We start from the raw sequence: 26,329 nt of genomic DNA, 5'->3' as shown, positions 1-26,329 counted from the left end.
ATATCTCTTGGGACCAATATAGATGTATATATGTATAAAAAGCTCTATGATGGGGAACGAGGATCTTCTATCAACTCACAGCACCTTTAACAAACTACAGTTCCCAGGATTCTATGACTTTTTAAAGTGGCATGATACTGCTTTAAATATGTAGTGCGGATGGGGCCTCTATATATTGGATGCTATTTGGGACAAATAGCACTAGGAAGAAGTGAGCTAAAAAGCACTAACGGGGCATGGTGAGTAAGGTTGGCCGCTGTGAGAACAGGATTCTGGCCTGGATGGGTCACTGGCCAGATCCAGTGGCTCTTCTTAGAATCATAGAATCATAGAGTTAGAAGGGACCCTGAGGATCATCTAGTTCAACCCCCTGCAATGCAGGAATATGCAGTTGCCCCATAGGGGGGTCGAACTTACAGCCTTGGTATTATCAGCACCACTTCTGTTCTTAATAATAAAGGCAAAGGTTTGAATCTGTAGATAAGTGAGGCTGTACCGCAAATCGCTTCCCCATCAATGGATCTATGAGACTGAGAGCAAGGAAAGACACAGACCTCTTGAACAGCATAGAGGCTGCAGAACCTTTCTAGCTGTGTCAGCTGCAATGGGGAGGATGCATTCAAATCCTTTTTTCCCCCACAATACTGATGGGTATTGAATTTTTTTAAAAAAGTTCTTATTGCAAGAGATTATTCCTTTTGTGGGGGATCATTTCCTTCTAAAAAGTAACTGTCCTTTGAAAGGGCATGTTAATTAAGGAATACCTTCATTAAGATTCTGTACTATGCACGTCTTTGATTAATTAATTAAAATGCACCAATTTTCAAAAGAAGTTTTGATTTAAGTCCATCATCATCATCATTATTAGCAATAACAATGCTTGCAGCAGCAGCACAGTTTACTTTCAGCCTCAGTTTTTCATCTGTAAAATAGGGATAAACGTGATTTAACGCCAGATGGAGGCGAGATTAGTGTGCCTCTTAAAATACCGAAAACACGATTCAGAGCAATGAACATCAACAGACGGGAAATAACCCTAAATAAGCATTTTACCCCAAGCAGCAGGGCAGCGTATGCAGAGATGGAGGAAGAGATGGGATGCAAACCTCTTGCCCGGAGAAGCAACTTCAGGGCATAACGTTCTCAGGCCTTCCTTGGAGGTTCCTAAGCAGAGGTTGGACAGCTGCTTTAACTGAGATTCCTGCATTGCGGGGGGTTGGACTAGATGACCCTCGGGATCCCTTCCAGCTCTGCCATTCTATGATTCTGTGAAAACGGGGAATGATGGTGCTGCCCTGGCCAGGAAGAAGTGGCTTGTTTGACAAGAAGCCCTGTGTTGAGCGGCAGCCCTCAAACACCTTAAAAGGTCTTTTTTATTATTTATTGGAGAAGAAATAAAAAAGAAAAGAGGATCGGAGCCCAGGAGATGTTAGACCAGGGCAGCCCCCCTCTCTGCACCTGTAGGAGTGGGACCTTGGCGCGGAGGGAGTTCATGTGTGCCTGGGGTGTGTGTGTGTGTGTGTGTGTGTGTGTGTGTGTGTGAGAGAGAGAGAGAGAGAGAGAGAGAGAGAGAGAGAGAGAGAGAGAGAGAGACTTCTGGCCGCGCTGGGCTGCTGCTGCCCCGGCCGCAGGTGCTGATTTTCCCGTGGTACCCGCCGCTTGCGAAGCCTGGCGGGCCGGGTGGGTGGGCAGGATGGATCCCCCCGGGGAGAAGATCCCAGATGCCCAGCCCAGGCCTGCAGCTTGAGCCGGGAGCCTTTGCGAGCTGCCCCGGGCTGCGCTGCTCAGCCGAGCGGATGGGAACCGCGCGGAGTCCCGGGTGGATAATCGCCCCCCCCCCCGCCACTCCGGTAACTTGGGGTTAGGGGGAGCAAGATGATCGCCTGGCCTAATTGCATTAACCTAGATAGGCCAGCCTCGTGGATCCCTTCCAAGAGCAGTTACCCCCCGCGAGCCCCACTGGGCCACATCAGATGGGGCCAAAGCCCCCCCTCCCCACGCAGTCTGCTCCCCCCATCCCGCAATCCGTGCAAAAGGAGAAGAGGAAGAAACGAGGACAAGCTGGAGAAATGCAGCGAGGCTCTTGCAGCGCGGGCGAGAGAAGGAGGGCGGCAAGCAGCCCAAGTTCTAATTCGATTTTGCCCTGTATTAGGTCCTCATTAAACACAGAAAGTCGCCTTGGCACAAACGCTTCCAGGAGGCATGTAATCGCATTACACTCATTAGAAAGTCAAATGGTCGTCGGACTGCAGCATAGTCGTGGATCTGAGTTAGGGAAGGGCCGGTCCCGTTGGCTGTGTGTGTGTGTGTGTGTGTGTGTGTGTGTGTGTGTGTGTGTGTACTCGATTGGATGTGCTGCTGTGGCACTGCACAATTCAAACACTACACGCATTGTTAAGGGGCACCTTTTCTTCGGCCGTGCCACTTGTGTGTGTGGTTTTTGTCATTCAATGCCTCATCACCCTCCTTTAGTATGGTGCAGATCAAGCGGAAGAGCCGGCCTGCGCGGGGAAAACACCAGGGTCTCTATCTTGTCAGTCTCCCGTCTTGACTTGGCAAGTCCCTTTAAAAGGCCGGCTTCAAAGAGGCTGACAGGTTCTTGGGCGTTCGCTCATAAATCCATTCAGCCCAGTTGCAGCAATTTTGCTGCCATTATTATTATTATTATTATTATTATTATTATTATTATTATTATTATTATTGCATAACTTTCATTTCAGACCCCGTCTGCTTCCCAAATAACCCCTCCCAACTCCCACCACAAGCCCTACTGGCTTGGAAGTTGCAGCAGAAAACTATCAAGATATGGAAGAGCCGTAGCAGTGGGTGGTTGGGGGGGGCCGTGGAAAATATTGCTTGGCACTGGAAGGAACCAGCGTGTGGGCTCGCATGACTGACAGCAATTCAAGCCTTTGAAATCAGCCTCCCCTCTTCGCCCCCCCAAACAATAACAATATTCATAGATGTGCCCCCTCCCCTTGGGTTGGTGGGTTTGTATTCAAATAAATTATGCATTCACACTCTCTCTCTCTCACACACACACCGCTCAGCTGCCTGATCGGAAGTAAGCAGCATTTATTTATCGTTGCTGAAGCAGGGTGGGTGGAGAGAAAACAGAACCAGCTTTCAAAATAATCCAGTTGCAGGTTTTCCAGCAAGATTATTGTGATCTGGTTGACCACACGATACCTGATCTACAACTAGAAATAGTCCTTTCAAAGTTGCCTGCCAGTCAAATGGGGGGGGGGGTTGATGATGGGAATTATGAAAACGATGCTGGTCATTATGTTGCCTATGAAAAACCCAGACCAAACCCTGACTGCTCCGGGACTGGCCTCGCGGTGCTCTTTGCACGCCCCTCCCCTCCCCAGTGTGCGAAGGCGCAGCCTCGGGTTATTTATTTATTTTGTTATTTCTAAATACCCAAAGCAGGCACAAAAGCTGCAGGCATTTTTTTTTAAGTTATCTCCTGAACTTTTCCTGCTTCTTGTCAGCCAAGTTGTCCTCGCCCTTGAGGCCAACAGCATTCGTGATGCCCCTTAAATCCCACTGAAAAGGCCATTTCGTCGTACACAAAGCAGGCGCAGAGAGACCATTAAAAACCTCGAAGCATCAATCTCTTTGGGGAAAAGGTATGGGAAAGGAAGTGTCTCTCCTCCTGCAAGCGAAGGCAGGGTTGCAGGGAGACTTGAGAACCTGCTCCCTTGGGATTCCCAGGCCTTCTAATCCGCCAATATTAGGATTAAGGCCCCTATAATATATGGGGTGTGAAACCTCGGCTAGGCATGAACTCATCCCATTTTCATTAAGGTCTCTTTTGCAGTGGCACCGAGGACCAGCTGCCAGGATGAACAAACACCAGTTGAGTGTCCCTGGTAAATCTCACTCCTCTCCTCCTCCTCCCCCTTTTTTATCCCTCTTTCTTTCCACCCCCACCCCCTTTCTCCCCCTCCCCAAGGCCTGTGGGAATGGGCCCGCGCTCATTCCACAACAAATTGCATTTTCGAGATCTGGAAGCCTTAGGAGGCAGCGATTCCCACGACGGGATGTGAGGTCTGGCCAACAGGTGTTCGGATTTGGCCGAGGGAGATAGGAAAGGAGGCTGGGGAAGGGAGAAAGCTTTGCTGCCAGGAGAACAGGCTGCCCGGGCGCCTCTTGCCTTTTACATGGCGTGGAAGCCGCAGACAATCGAAATGATATCTTTATTGCTAGGTTCATGTCCTGGGCTATAACATATCAATCCCTGTCGGGTTTCCCTCGGATGCACCTGGTATTTCAAACTTGTTCTTTTTGTGTTTTTCTGGGTGCTGAGCTGCAGCTGCCTAAAACAAGCAGAGGGAGAGAGAGGCCCTTACAATGTCTCCAAGACGTGTTGGCATGGTTTGCTTGTCTTTAATGTACCATTAAGCATTGTCTTGACACAATATGGGAACTGTAAAGCATGGCATGTGTTATAATAAAACACATTTTCAATGATGCACTTGCAGTGGGAGCTGAGATGCTAGCAAACAAACAGGCCCAGAGTCTTGCTTCTTTTTTCTCTTTTTTTGTCTGCCTTTGCTCAGCCTTCAACGGGCAATTAAACTTAAGACCACTACTTTCCCCCCTCCTTGATCAGCCAATTACATTTTATGTCTCCTAATTTTTCACACAGAAAAAAAAGTCTCCGTGCTGGCCTCTAAAGACATTGATTTTCTTGCTATCACCTGGCGTTCAGACCTTAGTTCCATTTATCAAGAAGGGGAACGTCAGGCGTTGCATAAAGTGACTCTGTTACCATACGGCTCTCACCATCCTGGCCTATTGTTTTCCCTTGTTAATAACTCATTACCAGGATTTAACAAATCCACCATTACATATGTTTTGTGTCTCCATATTTTGATCCGTACGATTAAGCAGATGTTACGATTGAAAATTGAAAAGTCCAAGGCTACTCTAGGCTGAAAGAAAGAGGGCAGACTCAAACAACGAGCTAACAATGAGATTCAGAAGATCTTCAGAAAAACATTTACGACCAATAAACAGACTCCAACCTGCTCCATTTCAACCATTGTGTGCCTGGGGGGAATAATTAAGTTTAATAGGGAATAGGTCTGCGGGGTTTTCAATGCCAAGATCACAGGTGCGGGGTGGCACGCTGAATGATTCGCCTGATTTTTGCCAAGCTCAAGGGCCCTTCTCCGGGACTTGCGAGCAGGGGGAAAACATTGTCATTTCTTTTAATTCGCAGCATTACTTTTAAGGCGAACAAAGGGGCGGGGGGAGGGGGGCGCCTGAGTGGCTGGCGCGGCGAATGAGGCGCGCGCGGCTGCACAAGAGAGCAGCCTCCTCAGCCGAGCGCGCCGCCAGATTGGTGCGCAGGGGCCTCGGTGGGCCTCCTAAAAGCCTCGCTCCTCACCCCCCCGAGCGCCCCCCCGGCCCCACTTCGCCCCCAGCAGGAGCCGGGGAGCCTCCGGAGGCCTCCGCCCAGCGCTCTGGCGCCTCACGTTCGTCGCTCGAGGGCCAGGCGCCTTTCTGGGCAGCTTGGCCAAACTTTCCCCAAACTGTGGAGCGAGCGCCTGGGGAGGGTCCCCGGCTGGAGATGCGCATGCGCCCCTCTTCTCCCCTCAGTGCCTGTGGTTCCGGGGAGCCTGCGAGAGGCCCGCTGGCGGCACCCCAGAGAACAGAGGACCCCCTGCCGCAGAGCCAGCCCCCTTCCTTTTGCCCACGAGGGCCCGGGAGACGGCAAAGAGACCTCCAACAAGAGGTGTCCGCCTGCCCTGGCCTCGTTGCGCATGGAGGTCTCCAAGAGGGACCCCCAGCAAGGCGAGGCGGTCTGAGGCGCGGGCTCGCGAGCAGGAGGCGGCTTGGTGGCTGCGGACACCCTGAGGGGAAGGCGAAGGGGCGAGCGTCGCCTCGGCCCCGCCACCCGCCCTCCAAGCGCCTGTCAGAGGGAGAAGAACCGGGCTCCCCTGACAGGAACTGTGTCGCTGGCGCTCGCCTCCAGCTCCGCGCCCACTCCTGTCTCCAGGCCGCTCGTCTCGCGGGCCAAAGGCGCCCAGGCAAAGGGTGCCTCGTCCCTGACCTCGGCCCGCACCCCGGAGCCCCGTTGCGGTTCTCTGAACCGCCCGGCTCATTCGCTCGTCGCGCCGGCAGCTCCTTTCCCCCTCCCCTTGCCGCGCACCTGCTCTGAGGGAACTTGTTGCGCGGAACGCCTGTCACGCTGCCAGCGAGCTGCTGTCCCGCGCAAAGCTTCCCTGAGGCAGCCTGGGCTTGCCAGCCCCGGGCGAAGGCCCACCTCCACCCGCCTTTTCTGGGGAATGGCCTTTTGGGGAGCCGTTTCCCCCTCTCCTTAAGGCAGGTGGGTTGTTCTTGTCGCCTTTGGCGCAACGGCGCCTTGACGGGCCTCCAGTGCCTAGCGAGGCCTATGCCGAAAGCGTTGCTTTTGAGGAGGGTAAATGGGGACGCGGGAAGGATGCGGGCGGCCGGGGGAAGAACCCGGAGTCTGTGGGGGCAAGAGGTTGGTCGTGGGAGGCTCTCAAAGCAGCCTCCATTTCCCATGACTGGAAACCCCGTCAGGACTCCTTCTCTCTCCAAGCTCCTCATTTTGCTCTAGACCGAAGTTGGGAAAGAGAGTGGCCCCACTGGCTGGGCATTACATTCCTTTCCAATTAAAGCGATCGCTTCTGGGGAGCTTGAGCCTTTCTCAGCCCCGACGGAATCTGAAAAGCCCCTGGAGGGTTGCTGAGTGTTTTTCTTTTTTTGAGGTGCAGAAGCGAGGAAGGGAGAAGGGAGTGAAAGGTGATGCCGTTTGTGGCGCTGGCGAAGAGCTGGAGCGAAGAGGCGAGAGTGCAAGGAGCGCGCGGGGGGAAGCGGGAGAGCGCCTGCCCGGGCAGCAGCCTTCGCGATTTGCAGCTCGCGCTTTGGCTAAAGGGCACTTCCGTTAGCAACAGGCCGTTTCCACGTCGGTGCAAAGTTATTTGGGACTTTGTCAAACTTCGCTTTGTGGGAAGGCAGCTCCTTTGGCTAGGCGCTCAATGGGCACCCACCCGAAGCTGAGAAAGCGCCCCCCTTCTTCCTTCCCTCCCAGCGCTTTCAAGAAAAACTTGAATAGTTGTTGTCAAAAGTGGAGAAGGCAAAAAAAGGGGAGTTCCAAAGAAGAAGAAAAAAGCCCCTTGAAAAGTCTTGGAAATGGGTAGATTTTGCAGGTGTGTAGAATGAAGTTAACAACCATGCACAGTGTGGGCTCCCCCAGTGCGGAGAGTGTGACAGGGACAGCTGGCTCCGTTTTCCCTGTGAAATCCCCCCCTTGGTGGACCATACACAACGACAGTGACCTTTCTGCAGGGGGAACCAGAGCCGGCCCTTTGACTGAATTAGTCACAAAGACGTCTTGCTATGACTTTTGTTCCTCGCCAAAGCCAAGAAATATTGCGTTTAATATGAGAAGGATTGTCTCCAGCTTTCTCGTGCTCCTCCAAGAAATATGACCGGTCTGCTTTCAAGGGAGCTCGTTTCTCTTCCCTTGAGCGCCTCTCGACTCTTGCTCCCCCCTCGCCCCTTTCCCTCCCCAAGACCTGCGGACGAGGAGGCGCACTTTTTCCAGCGTGCCTCCTTCTTGCAAAGAGGAGCGCTCCGTCTGGGTGTGCAGCGGCGAATTTATCAATCTTTTCATGATCTGACAATACTTGGAAATACATCATTGTCACTGGGGGTGGCTTGATAGATTAGCTGGAGGCGCGGAGCCCTTTTCCAAGGTCAAGTTGAAGATTCTTATTTGCTGTTGCGCTGAAGTTTGTGAGAGCGCCGAACAATGCCAGCCTGTTAACTTGCCTCTTGTTTTGGAGAGGCATCTCATCCTCTTCCCCCCAAAAGCCTTTTCTTACTGATGTCTCTTATGGGCTGGGGGGGGGAGGGGAGGGAAGAGCGATTAAAAAAAGAAATGCTCCCCTCTCGGTCTCCAGTAAAAGTTTACAACCAGTTAACAGGGGACGTCTGAAATTAAGGAAGATGGAAAGAGGCGAAGAGCGTTCTCTTGACTGCCCCAAGACACTTAAAGCAAGGTGCCAACTTTTTATCTTTCGCTCACATGCATCGCCTTCCCTCCTAGGTGCCTGGGGGCGATTTCTTTTTACGAGTTCGGTTCCCAAAAGCTTTGTTAGTGGCAGGACAGCGCTGGATGGCAACTGTTGCCAAAAGCTTCATTTTTTTTTTACACTAGCCTTGAACCTGTTGTCTAACGGACTCTTTGAACTTCTCTTTGCTGGGCTAAACGTTTTCTTTGCCTCTCTTTGCAGACTTCTTCAGCGTTAGTGTGGGTTGCGCAGACAGTTCCTTCTCCCTCCCTCCCTCCTCTCTCTGAGATGATTGATATTTGTTATTCAACCCAACTTTTATTTACCTTGCAAAAAAAAAATGTTCGGGGGACCCAATGTGATAAATTACAGATATGCAAATCACATTGAATGGTCTTGTAAGTGTGTCTCGCTGGAGCTGAATAAGACCTTGCAAGCCGGTCTGTGCGCACTCAGGACCCCAGGGAGCTGATCAAAGCACCCATTCTCTTTCATCCCCAGTATTCTCCTCCAAACTATTTCGATACAATATGTTTCCATGATGCCCTTAATAGGCTAGGGACACAGAACTCATTACAACCTAGCTAGTTCTGCCGACCCCTTTGTTCGGAGGCAGAAAGTTAAAGAGGAGAAAAAGGAGTGGGGAAGGGGGGAAGGAAAGAGAAACTCTGCCAGTTGCCAGCTTTCTGAAATGCTAAAGCATGCGTCATTTTTCACTGGGTCTCGTCTTGATATCCTCAAAAGAGAATCTATGAAACCGGCTTGGCCTTTTCTGGCATTAATTACACTGCTGTCCAGGCGACCTGTTTTTCCTATTATATGCATTTCTCAGCAGGGTTTTTTCTTTTTCTTTTTGCAAGACTTTTTTTTTTGCAGCTGCCAGTTAAATTATGAATGCATTTTTATCAGTATGGGAAAAATAAGAGTGAATGTTGCCTATTCTCATTGTGCACTCTTCAGTTTTAAGGAGTTTTGTGGTGGTTGTTCCATATTTAGGGGAAATGGAAATATGTGATCCAGTTTAACAATCCATATTTTGGTGTGTGGTTTTTAACAAGGAAGGATCCAGCTTCATTTTATAGTTCATTTCTCAGAGTGATTTGTTTTTAGTGTAGGTTAGCTGGATGCAACATATTGATTTCTCTAACCAAGTACCAGCGAAACTCAAAAGCCTTGCTAAAAGCCTACAGCAAAGGGATCGTGTGGGTAAGTGGCTGCGTCCATCTGTAGACTCTCACACTTTAGACGCAGTTTCCAAGCCTTCTCTTGGGGAAATGGGCTAAGTAGGGATGCCTTGAAAGTAAGGTCAAGTGTATACATGACTTCAGGGGATTACTTGCACGTGTGGAACAGCCATCACAAAAAGTCAACACGCCTAAGAGATAGCTCTTATCAGCTGACACCACTTCAAACGCAATGCTTTCCAACAGAGGGCGTTCACGCAAATACCCACATTGATTCATACGGTGCTGAGGGACGTGTACATGCATGTGTGAATCAGCCCCGGCGCTTAGTTAAAGTCGGTGGGACTTATCAAAGGACGAGGTTTTATCTTAGAAGGACGCGGTTATGCACGCCCTAAGTACAATTCAAGGACTCTTGATGCTATCAGTCCTCACAATCGCATGCAATCTATCCACATTTTACAAAGGAGGAAGATGACGGAGAAAGAGTGACCTGCCCTAGGCAGAAAACGAGCTGAGGTTTGCGTTTATTTCCGCGTCCAACCCTCTAGCTATCCATTTCTCAGACTGTAACCCATTTGGTCTGGGTCCCCCCCCCCTTCCCCCTACCCTTGGAGTAACATTAGGCAAAGTCGCTCATTTGGGCAGCTTTTGCTGCTGGTGTCTCTCAAAGCAAAACTCCACCAGCTCTATTTCTCGGGTGGGTATTGCGACTAGAGCGTTTGTTTTCTGGGGTTGATTGGTTGGTGGAAAAATGGCTGGCAGCCAGTTCTGGGAAAGATTCCAGCCCTGACTCCGATTAACCCTCTCTGGTGAAACTCTGCTGGAAACCAACTCACCAGCCATTGCCATTAATCTACTTACTAATTAAGCCAATTCATTTCTAAAGGAGGAAAAAAATTCCTTTCTTTGGCCCAAGTGATGGGAGGAAATTTGAAAGAAGCGCCAAACTGTGTAACTGTAATTCAGCCAAGGGACTGCTAAAACAAGCTTGTTGATATATAGCAGGAGGCTGAAACCAAGTTTCTAGGGCAACAATCCTTTGGAAGCGCCTGTGGCACACACAGCAAAAGGAGCTGATGCCTGAAGAATGGCAAGGGCTGCTGCAGAGGGGCCATTGTGTGGGTCGGGCGTGGGGGAGAAGCACTTCCCTCCCCACCAAACCACAAGGGAGTCTCCAATCAATTCACCACCATCCAGGCTCAGGGTTCATTATTAGGGGGTCCTCAGTGGAGGACTTGGCGCTTGGAGTCCCAACAATTCAAAAAGGTGAAAATTGTTAACATTGTGCAACTGGATTTGAATGTAGATGGTTGAGGTCAGTGGTGGTCAAATGGGCCCTCTCAATCCCTCTGATTGGGCTCTTGGGATTATTCCTGCACCACGCCCCTTTCCCCAAGCCACACCCATCACCGTCTCTGTTGCAGGGCTTTTACCTGGCTGGAATGAGTCCTTAAATCTTCACGATGCCTCTTTTAACGTGGGTGGAATGTCACCTACCAGGCAAAATAAGCATCACATTCATTGTTCTAACCACCTTTACCTGTGGCTGTACCCACCGTTTGGCTCTCAGAAGGTTGGCTTAAGGGATGGAGGAAGTCACTTAAAAGAGTGCAGTACCTCCCGTATCACCTGGTGCTTCTTGTTGGCATTCCGTTTGGGTGTGAAGGATGGTTGGTTGTGCTTGAGGGGCAGTAAAAAGCTCCTTGCTCACCTGAACTGTGGGATGTGATCCATGAGAGGCAGTCAACTACAACATTCCTTGTAATGCTAGATGACATGCGAGGGAATGTTTGGTCCAGCCAGTCAAAACTTCCTGTTCCTCCTGGCTGGAACATCCTTCCTTTTGCATGTAATAGGAGGTGGGCATGACCTAACCTGTCCAGGTAAAAAAAGGACGAGTCACGCAGCACACTTTTTGATTTCCTTCTTCCTCTGACCAGCTTTTAGCTAGGACTGCTCTGCTAGCTCTCAGCTTTTAGCTAGGACTGCTCTGCTAGCAGAAGCACTGGGATTATTCCCCCATATGGGGTAGATCTGCATGTACATATTTGTAACTAAGTCTGCCTTCAGGAATCCAACTGTGAACTGATGTGAGTAAACTTCTTTTATTGACTTTGAATAAGATTGTTGAGTCAAAATCAAATATATTTAATACAGTCAGTGACCAGGAAGCAATTTACAAAAATATGACATTAAAAGTAGTATTGTGCTACAAATAACAGTAGAAATATGGCCAATTCACAGAATTGGTGCTTATATTTATGACCAGGTTTCGACTTTTAAAGTTTTAAAAATTCAATTCAGGTGTCGCTACTGTTTATTATCGTTCCTTCGATGTTTACAATTTGAACTCCGTTGTTGACATCATTGCTCGTCTTATTCTTGTTGCGATGTAACAGTACTTTGCCACGGACCTGTTAATTTCGGGCTCTTTGTCAGCTAAGAGGTGTCTAATATAGGTGTCGTCTGTACTACGAGGTATTTTCCTCAGAATCGGTTTGATCAGCTCTTTTCTTGAGTCTCGATATAATGGGCAGTATAAGATGACATGCCCAATGGTTTCGATTTCATTGCTGTTACAGGGACATAATCTTTGTTCGATCAGTATTTTATTGTATCTTCCCTCTAGAAGAGCTGAAGAGAGAGCGTTAAAGCGGGCCCTGGAAAATGCCCATCGGTGTTTAGCGTTGTCTAGAACTTTGAGATAGTTTGCTAGATGGGGCCTTTGGAGGTTGTATAGAAGTTTATAAGTTATCGGAAGTTGATTAAAGTCATTTTGGGCTTCAATGTCCCTGAGTCTTTCTTTGATTATGTTCTTGGCCCTTCCCCTTTCTAAACTTAATAAATACTCTGGGGAGAGACCATATGTGGCCAGTTTTCTGAGAGTGCCCTTCAACCAACTAGATTGGAATTTGTCAAGAAGCATCAGGGAAAGTAGTCCAACCGGCGAGTTGTTAAGTCTTAGCCAAGTGCATAAGGTTCTTATCCATACTTTGGCTTTAATGCTGTATAAGCCCGCTTCCAGTCGTAGGGCGGCGTTTGGGACGCATTTAGGTGTTTGCAGGAGTGATCTAAGGAAACCTGGTTGTATCTTTTCATATGGGTCTAGATTAGAGAGGGAGACGAGTGGTGCGCCGTATAGTATTTGTGCTGTTGGTTTTGCAACGAATAGTTTAATTGTAGCAGTAATTAAATTTCCTCCCGTTGTACGATGGAATCTTAGGATTGCTGTTGTACTTTTTTGTGCTGTAGAGGAGCTGTAATTTATGTGGGCAGTCTTCTTCCTTGATGCTTGGAATATAACTCCTAGATATTTAAAGCATGTCACTTGTTCAATCTCCTGATTGTCTAAATTCCATCTGTATATTTTCCTTTTGTTAGAGAAAACCATGATTTTTGTTTTTTGGTAGTTCACTGCTAGTTTCTCTTCTCTACAATATTGGGATAAGCTGTTAAGAGCTCTTTTGAGGCCCATCTGAGTCTGGGACAGTATAACCACATCGTCTGCATAGAGTAGGATAGGCAGTTTTTTGTCTACTAATTTTGGGGCATGTGTATCCGCTCCTTGTAGGTGGTCTATTAGGGAGTTTATATAGATGTTGAACAAAAAGGGGGCCAAAATGCATCCTTGTTTAACTCCCTTTGTTGTTCTAATGAAATTAGAGAGTTGACCTTCTTGGCTGCATCTTATACGAAGTTGTGTGTTGTTGTACAGTTTGTATATTAGTAGCAGCAGACGTCGGTCTATGGATGATTTGTTAAGTTTGTCCCAGAGTCGGGTTCTTGGGATGGAGTCAAAGGCTGCTTTAAAATCTACAAATGCTGCGAATAGGTGGTGATTGTGGTGCGACGTGTATTTCTCAGCTAGGTGCTGTAAGATCAGGCAGTGATCCATTGTGGATCTCCCCTGTCTAAATCCTGCCTGTGCATCATCAAGAATCTTCGCTCTTTCTATCCATTCGCACAGTTTCTCGCTGAGGTGTTTAGCGTATAATTTACTTATTATATTCAGGAGGCTTATAGGTCTATAGTTGGAGGGATCATCCCTCGAGCCTTTCTTGTAAACGGGAATAATGATGGAAGTCCCCCAGTCGTATGGAATCTGTGCAGTTCTATCTATATATGTGAACAGAGAGGCTAGCCCACCAGTTCGCATTGGTTTTAAAAAGTTCCGCTGGTATACAGTCAATTCCGGGGGCTTTCCCGTTCTTTAGTTGGTCAATCAGCAGATGAGTCTCTGTTATTGAGACTGCTGGCCATGGCTGTATCTGGTATGTCTAATGCATAGGACTCATCGCTAGATTCCTCGTAAAGATAATGGAAGTGTGTTTCCCAGGCTTTCATTGATATGCAGCAGGATAGTTGTGATAGGCCCCTATCCGGCTGTACAGCTACAATTCTCCAGAATAATGATGGGTTACTTGATTTGGAGGCCTCTATCAGTTGCTGCCATAATAACTTCATTGCGTATCTTTTCTTTTGTGTCAGGAGTTTTTTGTAACTTCTTTTGGCTTCAAGCATCCTTTGTCTGTTATCCTCTGTTGGATTATCCTTATGGCAGATGAAGGAGTGGATCAATGATTTCTTGGAGGTTATACACTCATGATCGAACCACTCCCTGGAAGTTTTCCTATGGTGGGGAGACTTGGAATTCGGTTTTACAACAAACTCTTGAATTTTTTGTATAAGCATTTCATATGTTGTCATCATGTTCAGGGCGCTCTCCTCTATTTCTAAGCACCCTTCCATAATTGCTTTTGAGAGACGGTAGCTCTCCTCAGATTTGTACCAGTTAGATATCCGCTCGCTCACTTGTCCATTCCATCTGATTTTCTTGAGGCCTGTTCCGGGTGTTAGATCTGGTTGATATCTGTGTTGTGGTTTGGGCAGATCAAAGGGTAAATCACACACGAGGGATAAAGGTAGGTGATCACTTTCAGCTCTTGCTGTAATGTTGAATTTTGATATCCTAGGGATCAGGTCCTGGGAAACAATGCAATAATCTATCGTTGACAGTTTGTGTCCTGACCAATATGTATATTGACCAGGATAATCTCCTTGTATAGCCCCATTCAGTAAGTGTAGATTCTGTCTGTAGGCCATCTGTGCTAAATGTAGTCCTCCAATGTTGCATGTCTTATCGTAGGATGATCTTGTCATTAGGGGTGGGATAGTTTCCATTTCTGGAGGCCATTGGTGAAAATGTGCGTATAGGGCGTTGTCGTTGGGGCCCACTCTTGCGTTTAGGTCACCAGCTAGTAATATCATGGCTGACGGGTGTTGAGTCTTTATTCTTTGAGTCTTTGTTCTTTTAAGAGGGATTTAAGGGAACTTACCAGGAACGTTCAATTCAATCTGAGACAGACTGAACTGTACAATAGTGAGAGGCTCACACGAGCCTGCAACCAGCTGTCTGCTGTGCATGTAAAAAGGGGGATGTAACTCTGATAAGTAACAGAACTTGCTAACGCAAGTTAGGAAGGATATTTATAAACAATATATCCTCTCCTGCCACCCTGAACATTCCCACATGAACCTCACAGGCTCAAGGTAAATATATTTGCATTAGGAAAAAGATTCCTGGCTACGTAAGCCTTGATGCAACTTGAGTGAAGATAAAATGGCATCTGTATGTTCTTATTTCAAAATAAAGTAAAAATAAAACAAAACCAGACATGCTTTCAGCATTTGCTAAAGCAATGTACAGTCATACCTCAAGTTGAATGTGCTTCGGGTTGAGCGTGTTCAAGTTGTGCTCCGTGGCAACCCAGAAGTAACGGAGCACGTTACTTCCGGCTTCCGCTGCTCGCGTATGCGCAGACGCTCAAAATGATGTCACGCGCATGCGCGGAAGCAGCGAAACGTGACCCGTGCACATGCAGACGTGCCTTGTGTTCCGTTCGGGATGCGAAAGGGACTCCGGAACGGATCCCATTCGCATCCCGAGGTACCACTGTACAAGGCTAAAAACAGTAAGAGGTATTAGGAAGAAATAAGGATGGTAGCTTCCTGGCTGGGCACATGGAATTCCTGGTACCTCCAGGTTGAGCTGGGAACCTAAGTCCCCGGAGAACTGCTGCCAGTCAGTGTGTGGATAATGTGATAGAAAGGCTAATGGTCTGGTTCAGAGTCTATGTAAAGTAGTTTCCTATGTTTGTAATAATTAAAGAAACCTTTGATTCTGAACAGGCTGCCATTAAAAGGTTACCAACATCACCATAAGATTTTAACTACAGTGGACGCTCGGGTTGAGAACGTGATCCGTGCGGGAGGCACGTTTGCAACCCGCAGCTCTGCATCTGCGCATGCTCCGAAACCCAGAAGTAACCCGTTCCGGTACTTCCGGGTTCGATGAGGTGCGCAACCCAAAAACGTGCAACCTGAAGCATCTGTAACCCGATGTATGACTGTAACCTAATCCCAAAATACGTGATGATATGTCCACACGTGAAAGAGAATGAAGATGAGGCCTGGTTCACGCTATCATGCCATTCATCTGGTGTGTGATGGCTCTTTAGATGTGTGAATGTGCCATCGAAGACAGCCACACCACAGAGAGAATTTTCAAGTCACTTTTCAATTGAGTTGTTTCACATATTTGGTTGCCAGGCCTCATTGAAGGAATTTGTGTGGCAAAAAAATAATGTGAATGACCCAACCCTGGGATTATACTTAAACATACAATGTAGGGAAGAAATTTTATTTCATTATCTGCAAAAAACCCCCACCATCCTAGTTTATTAAAGAAAACATATTCTAATATGATTGCAGAATGATGATATGGGATTTGGTTTTACTCCTTGCCAAAACTGGATTTGCAGCCTTCAGGCTGAATTTAAGGACCAACTTCTAGTTACATTTTAACTGAAAGCAGTTGCAGTGTAATGTAAAGGCTCAGAAAGATGTGCCTTAAGTTAACTCTTTATTTAAGGCTGTTTGTTCTTTAAGGCAGAAAAAAGTAACCCTAAGCCAACTCTCTGGACAAACTTGCCCACAAAGTGTGTGCAGTAGAAACTATTCAGCTTGGAAGGACTCCATTACTCAGGAGAGATGGCTTCCTGTGCACCCTATGGGATTGGTAGGAGAACTGAAAGCATTCACTGGACAGGGCAGCTGTGCAGGACATCCTCTGCATGTGACCAGATGTTGAGGGGGACTCTTACTTTCTCTCTTGCCTTTTCTTCCCACAGGTGGCTCTTATCCCAGCTATCAGCGTATAGATGAATGGGGTGAAGGCAATTGCTCAAACTCTTCCTCATCCGCGGACTCTGAAGCTGAGAAGAGGAAGAGAGAGGACACAGATAGCTTGAAACTGCACCGTGGAATTCAATGCAACGCTGTATTCCATACAGGTCAATTTGGAGGGGGTTACAAACAGCTATTTCCCACTGTCGGAAGACTATGATAAAAACAGCATTTGGCATATTGCCTTCCCACGGCCTTGTTCATTGGACTGATGAGCCCTTCTAAACCAAATCAGTCTGCTGCAGAAAGGATTGCTGCACCCTGAAGGGTAAGGCTTGCAAGCCACTGCATCACCTACCTGGGGGTAAGCACCACTGAGGAAAGCAGGGCTTGTTTCTGAATAGACACGTGTAGGATTACACTGCATATAAGTTTTAGTGTGGACCAGAGTCTACATCAGATTCAAGGAGAGGATACTACTTCATGCATCTGTTGATGTGGGCTCTGGTCCACAACAGAGCACGTCACACATTTGATAAAGTCTACACAACCTTCTGCCACCACAACAAATTGTGGGATGTAATCCACTGGGAGCAGTCAAATACAACATTCCTTGTTTTGCTAGAGTGGACATGCAAGGGAATGTTTGGTCCAGCCAGTTGAAACTTCCTGTTCCTCCTGGCCTGGAGCATCCTTCCTTGCATGTGACTAGTAGGTGGGTGTGACCTTTCCAGACCTGGTAAAAGGCCAAGTCACATTGCTACCTTTCTCTTTTCGACCTTCCTGTTCATCCTGCCTGCTTCCTGCATTCACCTGAACCGTACTGCTGACTGCCCACAGCAGTTCCCCTGATCATCTTCCATATGGGGTAAACCTGTTTGTACATGTTTGTAACTTTAAGCCTTAAGCCTGCCTTCAGGGATCACACTGTGCTCTGCCTGATCGTGAGTAAAACTCCTTTTTGTTATGAATAAGACCGTGGTGTCTTTATTCTTTTAGGAAGGATTCAAAAGGGGTCTTACCAGGAATATTAGAACATACCTCAATCTGGACAAGCCAGATTGAATTGCTTATTGTCTTAAGAAACTCACACGAGTTTGCAACCAGCTTTCTTCTGCGTAAGAAAGGGAATGCACTCTGCTAAGTGAAGAAACTTGCTAGCGCAAGTTAGGAAGGATATTAATAAACAATATATCCTCTCCTGCCACCCAGAAGTGGAGCATATGCCTGGGCTGCCCAGGGTGGGCATGCTCCCAAGGGAGGCATGGCACAGAGGGTGCCCTCCCAAGTGTGGGATAGTCGCTCGGATGTCTGGAGTGGTGCGTGCGCCCTGCAGCCAGGGACGGAGGAAGCCCCTCACGGGGGTGGAGCAAGCCGCCCATGGCGGACATTTGCCGCACTGCCCACCTGCGATTCCCAAGCCTCCCCCAAGCTGTCAAAACGAAGGGGGAAGGGGGGAATGCCACCAGCAAAGTGGCGCAGCTCCCCCCCTTACCCCAACAGCTCAGGGTGGGCTTGGGAGTCACGGGCAGGTGGGGGGGCGCACCAAATGTCACTCCCCTCAGTGAGGGCACCCAGGGCGACCTGCCCCCACCGCCCCCTTCCTATGCCCCTGCTGCCACCCTCAACAATCCCACACAAATCTATTAGCTTTTAGTGTGCCACAAAACACTCTTTTTTTAAAAAAAAAACAGTAGCAACTACTACATAGACCAGGGGTGCTGCAGGCAACACTGGCCTCTGTCCCTCTATCCTTGCCTCTCTCCTATGATGCCTTCTTGCATCTCTGCCTCCCAAAGGCTTGCACAGCTGTTTGTTGCAGCAACACTGGCTATAAGCTCCGCAGGCAAATGTTGCCTCTGGGGCTGGTCAGGGGGTGCTGGTTGCCAGGAGCTGAGGCAGTCTCAGTAAGTAAGCAAGCAAGCGAGCGAGCCCAGCCAGCCTGCCCGCCAGCACTTGCTGTTGGGAAATGGACAGACAAGTCCCAGGCCCCTTTGGGTCAGTGTGAGGAGGCACCTCTCTTTGGGGAGGGAGGAAGGGTAGCTCAGAGACCAGGGGCGGCAGCAGCGGCTGCCCAGAGGACTCCCAAGGAGAGGGGAGAAGAGAGGAAGCTGAGGGAACACTCCACAAGGGAAAGAGGCTGCCAGCTCTGCAGGCAAAGGGTGACATAACTGGGCTCCTGAGCCCCACAGGGGTGCTGCAGAAAGAATGTAGTTGGTAAAGGGAGCAATGGACTCAAAAAGGTTGAAAACCTCTGACAATAGACCGTCAAAGCAATACATGCACCACCAGATGCTCCCCCACCTGCCACCAGACAGGACATCACCTGCTCATGAGCTAAGACCAGGAAGATTTCATGAGGGGTTTAGTATACCCCAACCCCAACTCTATACTACCTGCCATGTTTAAGCCAGCGCCACAAGGAGACCTGGTAGAACATCAGAGAGATTTCAGGTCCTTCTCTTGAATATTTTGTTGGTATTTTTCTCTTATCTCATTTTGATTGTGCTTCAAGTTCATTTTAAAAACACACAAAACAGGCTGGAATCAATGGGCCATCAAAATGGTATAGTATTTTGATGGCGTGGAGATGCTCCATTGGCTTTTAAAGGCGCAAGACTCACTTGCATGAACACATCCATAGGATTGGGCTGCACACCTCTAACTGCTCGCTTGTAGTTTCCAGGTGGCTAGCCACCTTAGCCTCTTGCAGCAAAAACAATAAAGGGTTGTGTTAAGTGGTAGTTGTGCACCAGTGGTAGAGCACGTGATTTTCATGCAGAAGGTCCCAGGTTCTGCAGATAGGGCTGGGAGGGAAACAAGTCTGAAATCCTAGAGAGCCCTTGCCAGCCGTGGTAGACAATACACTGAGCTAGATGGACCAATGGTCTAAAGTATAAGGCAGCTTCCAATGGAATACAGATAATCCAGTTATCTGTATTCCATTGGAAGCTGCCTTAGGCACCACATAATCAAAGGCTACTATCCTATGCAGACCTGAAGACAGACCCTGAAACACACTATCTTTAAAGCTGCAATCCTATGCACACTTACCTGGGAGTAAGTCCCAGTGAAGTCTGTGGGGCTTACTTCTGAGTAGACATGTATAGGATTGTGCCAACTGTCAACCTGAGCACTAAACACATATGGAAACCCATTCTGTTTCAAGCAAGGGAGACTTACATACAAGGAATTAATTTGTGATGGGAGGGCTGTTTCACCTGTTCAAACATTCGCACAGGGGAGGGGATTTTGAAAAGTTGTCCTTAAAATGGAGACAGGCAGAGATGATTTTTCAAGAGACACAGCCTGTTGTACAATGTGGTAAAATCAGGGTGGTTATATTTTCCTGGCAGAGCCTTTGCCTCGATGAGATTTGCGCAAAAGGCAGAAGTTCAATGGGTGCAGCCTTTCCCGGCATGCTGAGATAAAGTTACATTCGTTGAACTTCTGCCACGATGCAGCTGTTCAGAGTAGAGAAAAAGGAAAAAAGAAAGGTGGCAACTCTATTGTGGATCCAGCTGAAAATTCTCAGGCAGAGGGGAACGCTGTAGAAAAGGAGCCAATGCTGTCCTTTCACGTGCCACATTAATTTACATGTTAGTTTTTATTCCAGCTGCTGTGGAAACCTCTCATTGTTCACCCACATGTTGCTGCTTGTGTGGAAAGTGACGTCTTGAGGCTTAGCAGTTAATCAGGTGACGTCACCTATGCAGCAGTTAATGAAATACTGCTGTCCTACTTTGAACCTTCCAGAGTTTGGGAAGCAGGTGCCTATGGTGCCTCTGAGGGAATCCCTATAAATAACCAGCCTCAGTCTCTGCTGGGAGGTGAAACAAGTAAGCCTCTCATTCTAGGGCAGGGAAAGGGCAGAAGTTAGCTGTAGCCAACCCATCTGAAACTTGCCTACTTCTGGCACATCTGTAATGTGAGCTCTCCATCCTGGTTCAGGAAAATAACGCAGAATTTATAATATATGTGTGTGTGTGTATGTGTGTGTGTGCGCGCAATTAAATTATGTATGTATTAAGATAACCTATATTTTCCAAATAGGGAATAAACCACATGGATATTCCGTGTAATGTACACACACACACACAAGCAGCCTAAAATGAGATTCCAAACTATTTCAACTGCTGTGTCTCCAGTTATAAATGCAACACTGGTCACAACAATTTGTTCCAGTGCAACAAATGACTTTTTACAAATTGCCTGAATATCTTGAAAAGCTTTTTACAAAAAAGGAGGGTTGGGAAGAGTATTATTATTATTTATTAAATTTATATACCTTTCTTCATCCGTAGATCTCAGAGTATGGGGACCGAATAAAGAGAAAGTATCAATCTAGATGCTGTTGTAACACACACACATACACCAAATGTATTTAAACAATGATTTTGCATAAACTCTGTAGGAAGATATGATCATCGTGTCATGCTGGAGAAATCAGCGCCACATGCTATTATCATAAAGAAGGCAGCAATAAAACAAGAAGTTTGCATGAAACTTTAGTTTCCAGATACTTGGATACCAAAAATAAATACAGAATAAGAACAAGGGGAGTAAGAGTTAATACAATGGGGGGAGGGGAGCCTGTTTCTTCGCTTCAAGCCTCTCTTGAGTTTTTCATAGTAAAAATTGGATGCAAATATCCTAAAAAGACTAATGACATTTCACAGGTAATGCAATTTAGAAAGAAACACTTCCATGTTTTCTTTTCCAACAATGTGCATTTTTGTAAACTGCTATAAATTGCAATTCAAAAGCACTGATCTCGCCATCCCCAATCATTTTTTATACTGATCAAATGAATGCAGATACTCCCCTTTGGGAGGGGCGACATGACATTTCACTTGGCAGTTCTAAACAGGTCACGGACCTTTCACAGACCCTAAGGCAGTGGGAGGGAGCGCTTTAGGAAACCGTGTAACCAAATCAAACCAATGGTTACCCCCTTTCAATACCATTGGAATGGTTTGCACAATGCTTATTCACATAGCAGCAGAGGAACTGAAAGGATGGTCATCCAATGGAAATGTCTTTTCCTTTGTTTGAACTTAACAGAGCTCCAAAAAAAATACTAGAAAACAATTATATTTGGGAACAGCAAAACCTGAGGGAAACTCAGTGCATATCTGCAGAGCCAGTACATTAGAGACCGAGGTGTGCTAAGATGTTTAAAAGTAGCTATGCTGCCAATATGGAATTGTATGTGGACATTTATTGGAGATGTTGCTTTGTTTGAAGCCATAGGCACAAAGACACAACATGGCTGCCCTGGAGATGACCTATTGCTTTCAAGTTGCTTGAACACATCAGAATTTCCATTGTTAAGGTTGATTAATTGAAACTGATAAGTTACCATGAATAAAGATTGTTTTTCTGTTTAATGTGGTGGGCCTGATTTGGTAAATGCTTCATTCATGTAGCCTTGCAGCGCAGCATATGGGCAAGATTCATTCAGTATCGCAAACATACACAATTTATTATGCTTGTATGGTCACAGCCAAAAGGCTTTTCTAGTTTAATGTCAAAGTCTGAATGAAAAATTCCATTTAAAGAGTCACTAGTAATGTTACGTGTGAGGGTTTTTTGGGGGGTTGGGTTTTTTTGGTCATTCAGTCTGGCTTTTATCTCTCAGCAAATTCAAATCGCTGTAAATATATATATAGATAGAAAAAAAGTTAAAGAGATATGCAGAGGAGAGAGCCAAAGGGACATTGGATGTTTTTTTTCCAGACCAAAGAAACAATTTATCTGAAATGTTTGTAGACACCTATGACAAAGGCACATGTTGTGGGCTGGAGTCACCCTGTGTCACACACTGCTGATAAAGTTATCACTATAATGTTTCAATAAGATACTGTCACTGCAGCTCCAGGATCTGACATTCCTGTGCTGGGATAAAGAGATCAGTTTATGTAATAAATAAGCTCTTTTCAGAAAGAAAAACCAGAAGCCAAAGCTTTATCAGTCTTTCAGTCTCGATGGTATTGGCATGTCCAGAGTGACATGTGCCCTTCTCCAAGTTCCACTACTTTCATTAGAGCCTTTAGCAAGTAAATGATGTTTGATTTTGATTTCATTGTTACTAGGCAATTGGTTACAGTATTGAATGAAAAAATATATATTTTTAAGCAGCCCTATTAGTAATTACTGTTCTTAGGTGTTCAGAAAACTTTGACAAATATTTAAGGATTTATTTTCACACAGATTAAATAGAGAAAATTGTTCTCTCCATTTCCTGTTTTTAAAGCATATGTGGAGCTGATATTGTTGGTGAACGAAAACCATGGACAAATGGATTAGGAGGTAGGAGCTGCTGGGGAAAGGAAGAATTTTCGCCAAGTCTTTTAAGAGTACACATCCACTGCTCAGATTCTGTCCCTGCTAGAATCACTCCACAATCAGAGTTGTTAGGGTGGCTGTGCAACTTTGATACATGCCCCACCCGCCAATACAGAGGTGGCTGGTGCCCATTGGGACTGCAAGGGGGGGGGAGAAGATAAGGAGGCCAAAGGTAGGTAGAGCAAGCGCCAATCACAGGTGGAGCCAACTAATTTTTGGTTTGTTCCCATCCTCCTCTCTGCTCAGTCCCCCAAGGACAAGAAGAGGAAGCTGGCAGCCATGGGTGCCTCCTGGACTGGATGCCAGTAAGAAGACAGACAGGTGGGGGCTAGCAGACTGACCAGTCTCTACTGCCTACATATCCAGTCCATTTATATCAATGAGCTTAACACAAACTAATGACTGAAAATTCAGACAGAAAGGATGTTAGACAGCAAGTTATATACATGGTGTTGCTCCTATAAGCAATAGAAAACAACAAGTGGGAACTGCAACATGATGTTGCAGTGGGGGGGGGGAGGAGAGTCGTTCCTGTGCATGGTTTCCCAGAATGCTTCATTCCATTCTTCCACCCTATGCAGTTTTTTTGTTTTCCCGCCAACAGGCGGTTGGCGTTATGAGCACGCTCTGTCTGAATTGGGCTGTTGTCTCCCGTCCCACATATGGACTTCCCCCTAAAGATTTGTGGGGGTTTTAAATATATAATTCTGCAAATATTGGAGTTCCCCAAGCCCACTCATACTTCCTGCTTGTGTGTGGCTGGTTGCCACTTTGACAGCAAAAGGATAGCGCTTGGAGAATTGAGCCAATGCGTTTGTGCAGATGTAGATAGAGATATGATATGTCATCATGCAGAATGAGTCGGATCATTCTGTCTCACTCCAACCTTCCGCCACACTCCAGTGTGATCAAGAAACAGAGCACAGAGTTGGAACTATTCAGATAGGAGTTGGCTTGAATTTGGGGGGGTTATATTCAATTCTACGGAACACAAACACTGCTAATCAACTTCTGTTTGGTGCAGTGTTGGCCTGACAGCTTACAGGTTTCTTTCTGGCCAAATACTATTTTTGGTGTCCCATATAATAAGTACACCTTGTACTTCCACAGATCGAACTGGTTGAGTAGGCAGCTACCGTAAGTTCAGCTTTACAAGTGCCATTTAATACCTGTTCCACATTTGCTAGGAGTCAACCTTTCAGTGTGGCAGCAGCTATGCTTTGGAATGCCTTGTCTATTATGATTAGGCTGCCACCCTCACTTTTTTTAAAGATGCCTGCTAAATACTCATTTACCTCAGACAGGCTATATGGACATATACTTCAGTTATGCACACTTGTTTCTAACATTTTCTAACTTCGTTTTATTGATTATTGTTTCATATTGTTTTATGTACACCTCTTAGGTTTTTTTTAAATTAAGCAGTTTATACATCTTTCTAAATAGATAAAAATAATTGTTCTTATGGATATCATCAAAACTTTAAGCGATAGCCTAACTTTGGTTAAATCATATATTTCGCCCCCCTCAAGCTAGCAGTGTTGCATTTCTCCCCTTACTGACACCTGCTGAAAACATTCCTTTGAGAAGATCAGTTGGGAATCCATGTGAATTATTTAATACTTTTAAGTTTTATACTTCAAAGGGGTTACAAGAATGACAGAGATATGGATTTCAAATTTATTAGAAACTCCTTGTCATTCCCTTCACTGTGACTGTCTGTTAAGAGTGACCTTCCTCTTAACCCCTTCTTCTTGCGCTGACAAAGTAATTTGAAATAGAAACAAACAGTGTAATCTATCAGGAAAAAACCTGGAGTTGCTTCTGTGCATCAGATATTTCTGTTTGAGCTCTCTCCTACTGACAAGCCACGGAAAGAGTCGCTGTTCCTCAGTGGTTTTATCTTAGGGGTTCGTGTCTTTCTTGCTCATTAAGACTGACTCTAAAGATTACAGTGCAAATAGTGCCTCTCTACCAGACTGTGAGAAAAGTCTCCTTGAGTACATAAAACAAAACTGAGGTTTCTATCACACAATGAAGAGCTCAGATGCTATCCCATTTTTAACACTGCTCAATTACATAGAGCAAAGGCCCAGGAAGGAAGAAAAAGAGCAAAGTCTGCAATCCTGTGTACACATTTATTTGGGAGTGAGCACACTGAACACAGAAGCTTACTCCCAGGTAAGTGTGTTGGTCAGGGATAGATAACGTGGCATCCTTCTGATGGTGTTGGACTATAAATCCCGTCTTCCTTGACCACCGGCTATGCTGGCTGGAGCTGATGAGAATGGCAGTTCCACAACATCTGGAAGGCACTACGATGGCTACCCTGACAGTTCAGGGGTAGAGCACAAGCAGGAGGTCTCAGGTTCAATTCCAGCAGCTTGTGATATGAAATGCCTTCAGCTTGAGGACACCAGAGAGCCATTGCCAGTAAGCAGACAACATTTGGGCAGATGGACAAATAATATGGCCTGATGTAAGATAGTTTCCTATATTCCTAATGAGATGGGTGAGCTCCCGTTGCTTGGTCCCAGCTCCTGCCCACCTAGCAGTTTGAAAACACATCAAAATGCAAGTAGATAAATAGGTACCGCTCCGGCGGGAAGGTAAACAGCGTTTCAGTGTGTTGCTCTGGTTCACCAGAAGCGGCTTAGTCATGCTGGCCCCATGACCCAGAAGCTGTACACCAGCTCCCTCGGCCAATAAAGTGAGATGAGCGCTGCAACCCCAGATTCAGCCACAACTGGATCTAATGGTCAGGGGTCCCCTTACCTTTAAAGGCAGTTGTTTGCATCCATCTGTCTCAAGAGACAATGGAGTGTGCCTAGAGGGGGTGAACTCAAACTGCTGTGTTAGCAGCACCAAAGTGACCTCCCCTGGGTGCAAGCCTGGGCAGTGTGTATGGAGGTCCTGGGCTGTCCAGATGACAAGACCTTCCTCTTAGCCCTGTTTATGTGGTCCAAGGGAAAGCAGAGCAATACACTTGGTACCTGCTTGGCTGCGGGAGCTGCTGAAAGGAGACATTCAAGGCACCACCTAAGCACTCTAGATTTCTATAGGGTTTACTCCTTAGCCTTTCCTTCTTCCGAAGAAATCCTGCAAGGCAGGAAGTTTCCTTTTTCTAGATGCGCTACCTTCCCAGGTCGATGAGCCCCGAATGTCCCTCACTTCCCTTGACAGCACATGCAGAAACCGCCTGCTGGACGGTTGGACCCACTATTAGTCTCATCTGCTCAATCTGCCAGAGCCTGTCTTTACATGCAGGGGAAGTCCCTAACTCATTGAGGGTTTGAGACCCACTGGCTACCCTCACCTGGTTTAGCAGGCCAGTCCAAGTCATTCCCAGAGTGTGGCTGCTGTTGGATGCTGACAGCTTCTAGGAGCCACAGGTTAGAGCTGAGTTGAGGGTGGGGACCAAAGGTGGGCAAAGTAACCCAGAAGGAGCACAAACGTCCCTCACCGGAGCTATTACCCCACCGGTATCACCCCAGTAAGGGAAATGTGCTTCTTAACACCAGTTGCTGGAAGCAACAAGAGAGGAAGAGTGCTATT

General features: G+C 46.8%; 1 protein-coding gene and 1 long non-coding RNA gene across 2 annotated transcripts in view; both read right to left on the bottom strand.

The window, feature by feature from the left end:
- Nucleotides 1-4,184: 4,184 nt before the first annotated feature.
- LOC128424156 (uncharacterized) lies at nucleotides 4,185-11,013 on the bottom strand. The gene is made up of 2 exons (XR_008332937.1): nucleotides 10,953-11,013; nucleotides 4,185-4,322 (listed from the first exon to the last, which is right to left on the bottom strand). It is a non-coding gene; the product is annotated as an uncharacterized LOC128424156 (long non-coding RNA).
- Nucleotides 11,014-16,150: 5,137 nt separating this feature from the next.
- The window catches only part of C12H10orf67 (chromosome 12 C10orf67 homolog), a 48,157-nt gene continuing 37,978 nt past the window's right edge, over nucleotides 16,151-26,329 (bottom strand). Inside the window, exon 16 of the mRNA XM_053359253.1 lies at nucleotides 16,151-16,515. Coding sequence (XP_053215228.1) covers nucleotides 16,451-16,515 — 65 coding nt within the window. The 3' untranslated portion in view covers nucleotides 16,151-16,450. The remainder of the gene's footprint in view (nucleotides 16,516-26,329) is intronic.

Source organism: Podarcis raffonei, chromosome 12 (genome assembly GCF_027172205.1).
Source record: "Podarcis raffonei isolate rPodRaf1 chromosome 12, rPodRaf1.pri, whole genome shotgun sequence".
Taxonomy (NCBI): Eukaryota; Metazoa; Chordata; class Lepidosauria; order Squamata; family Lacertidae; genus Podarcis; species Podarcis raffonei.
The sequence above is the reverse complement of the archived record's forward strand: the minus strand, read 5'-3'. Positions and strand labels throughout refer to the sequence as shown.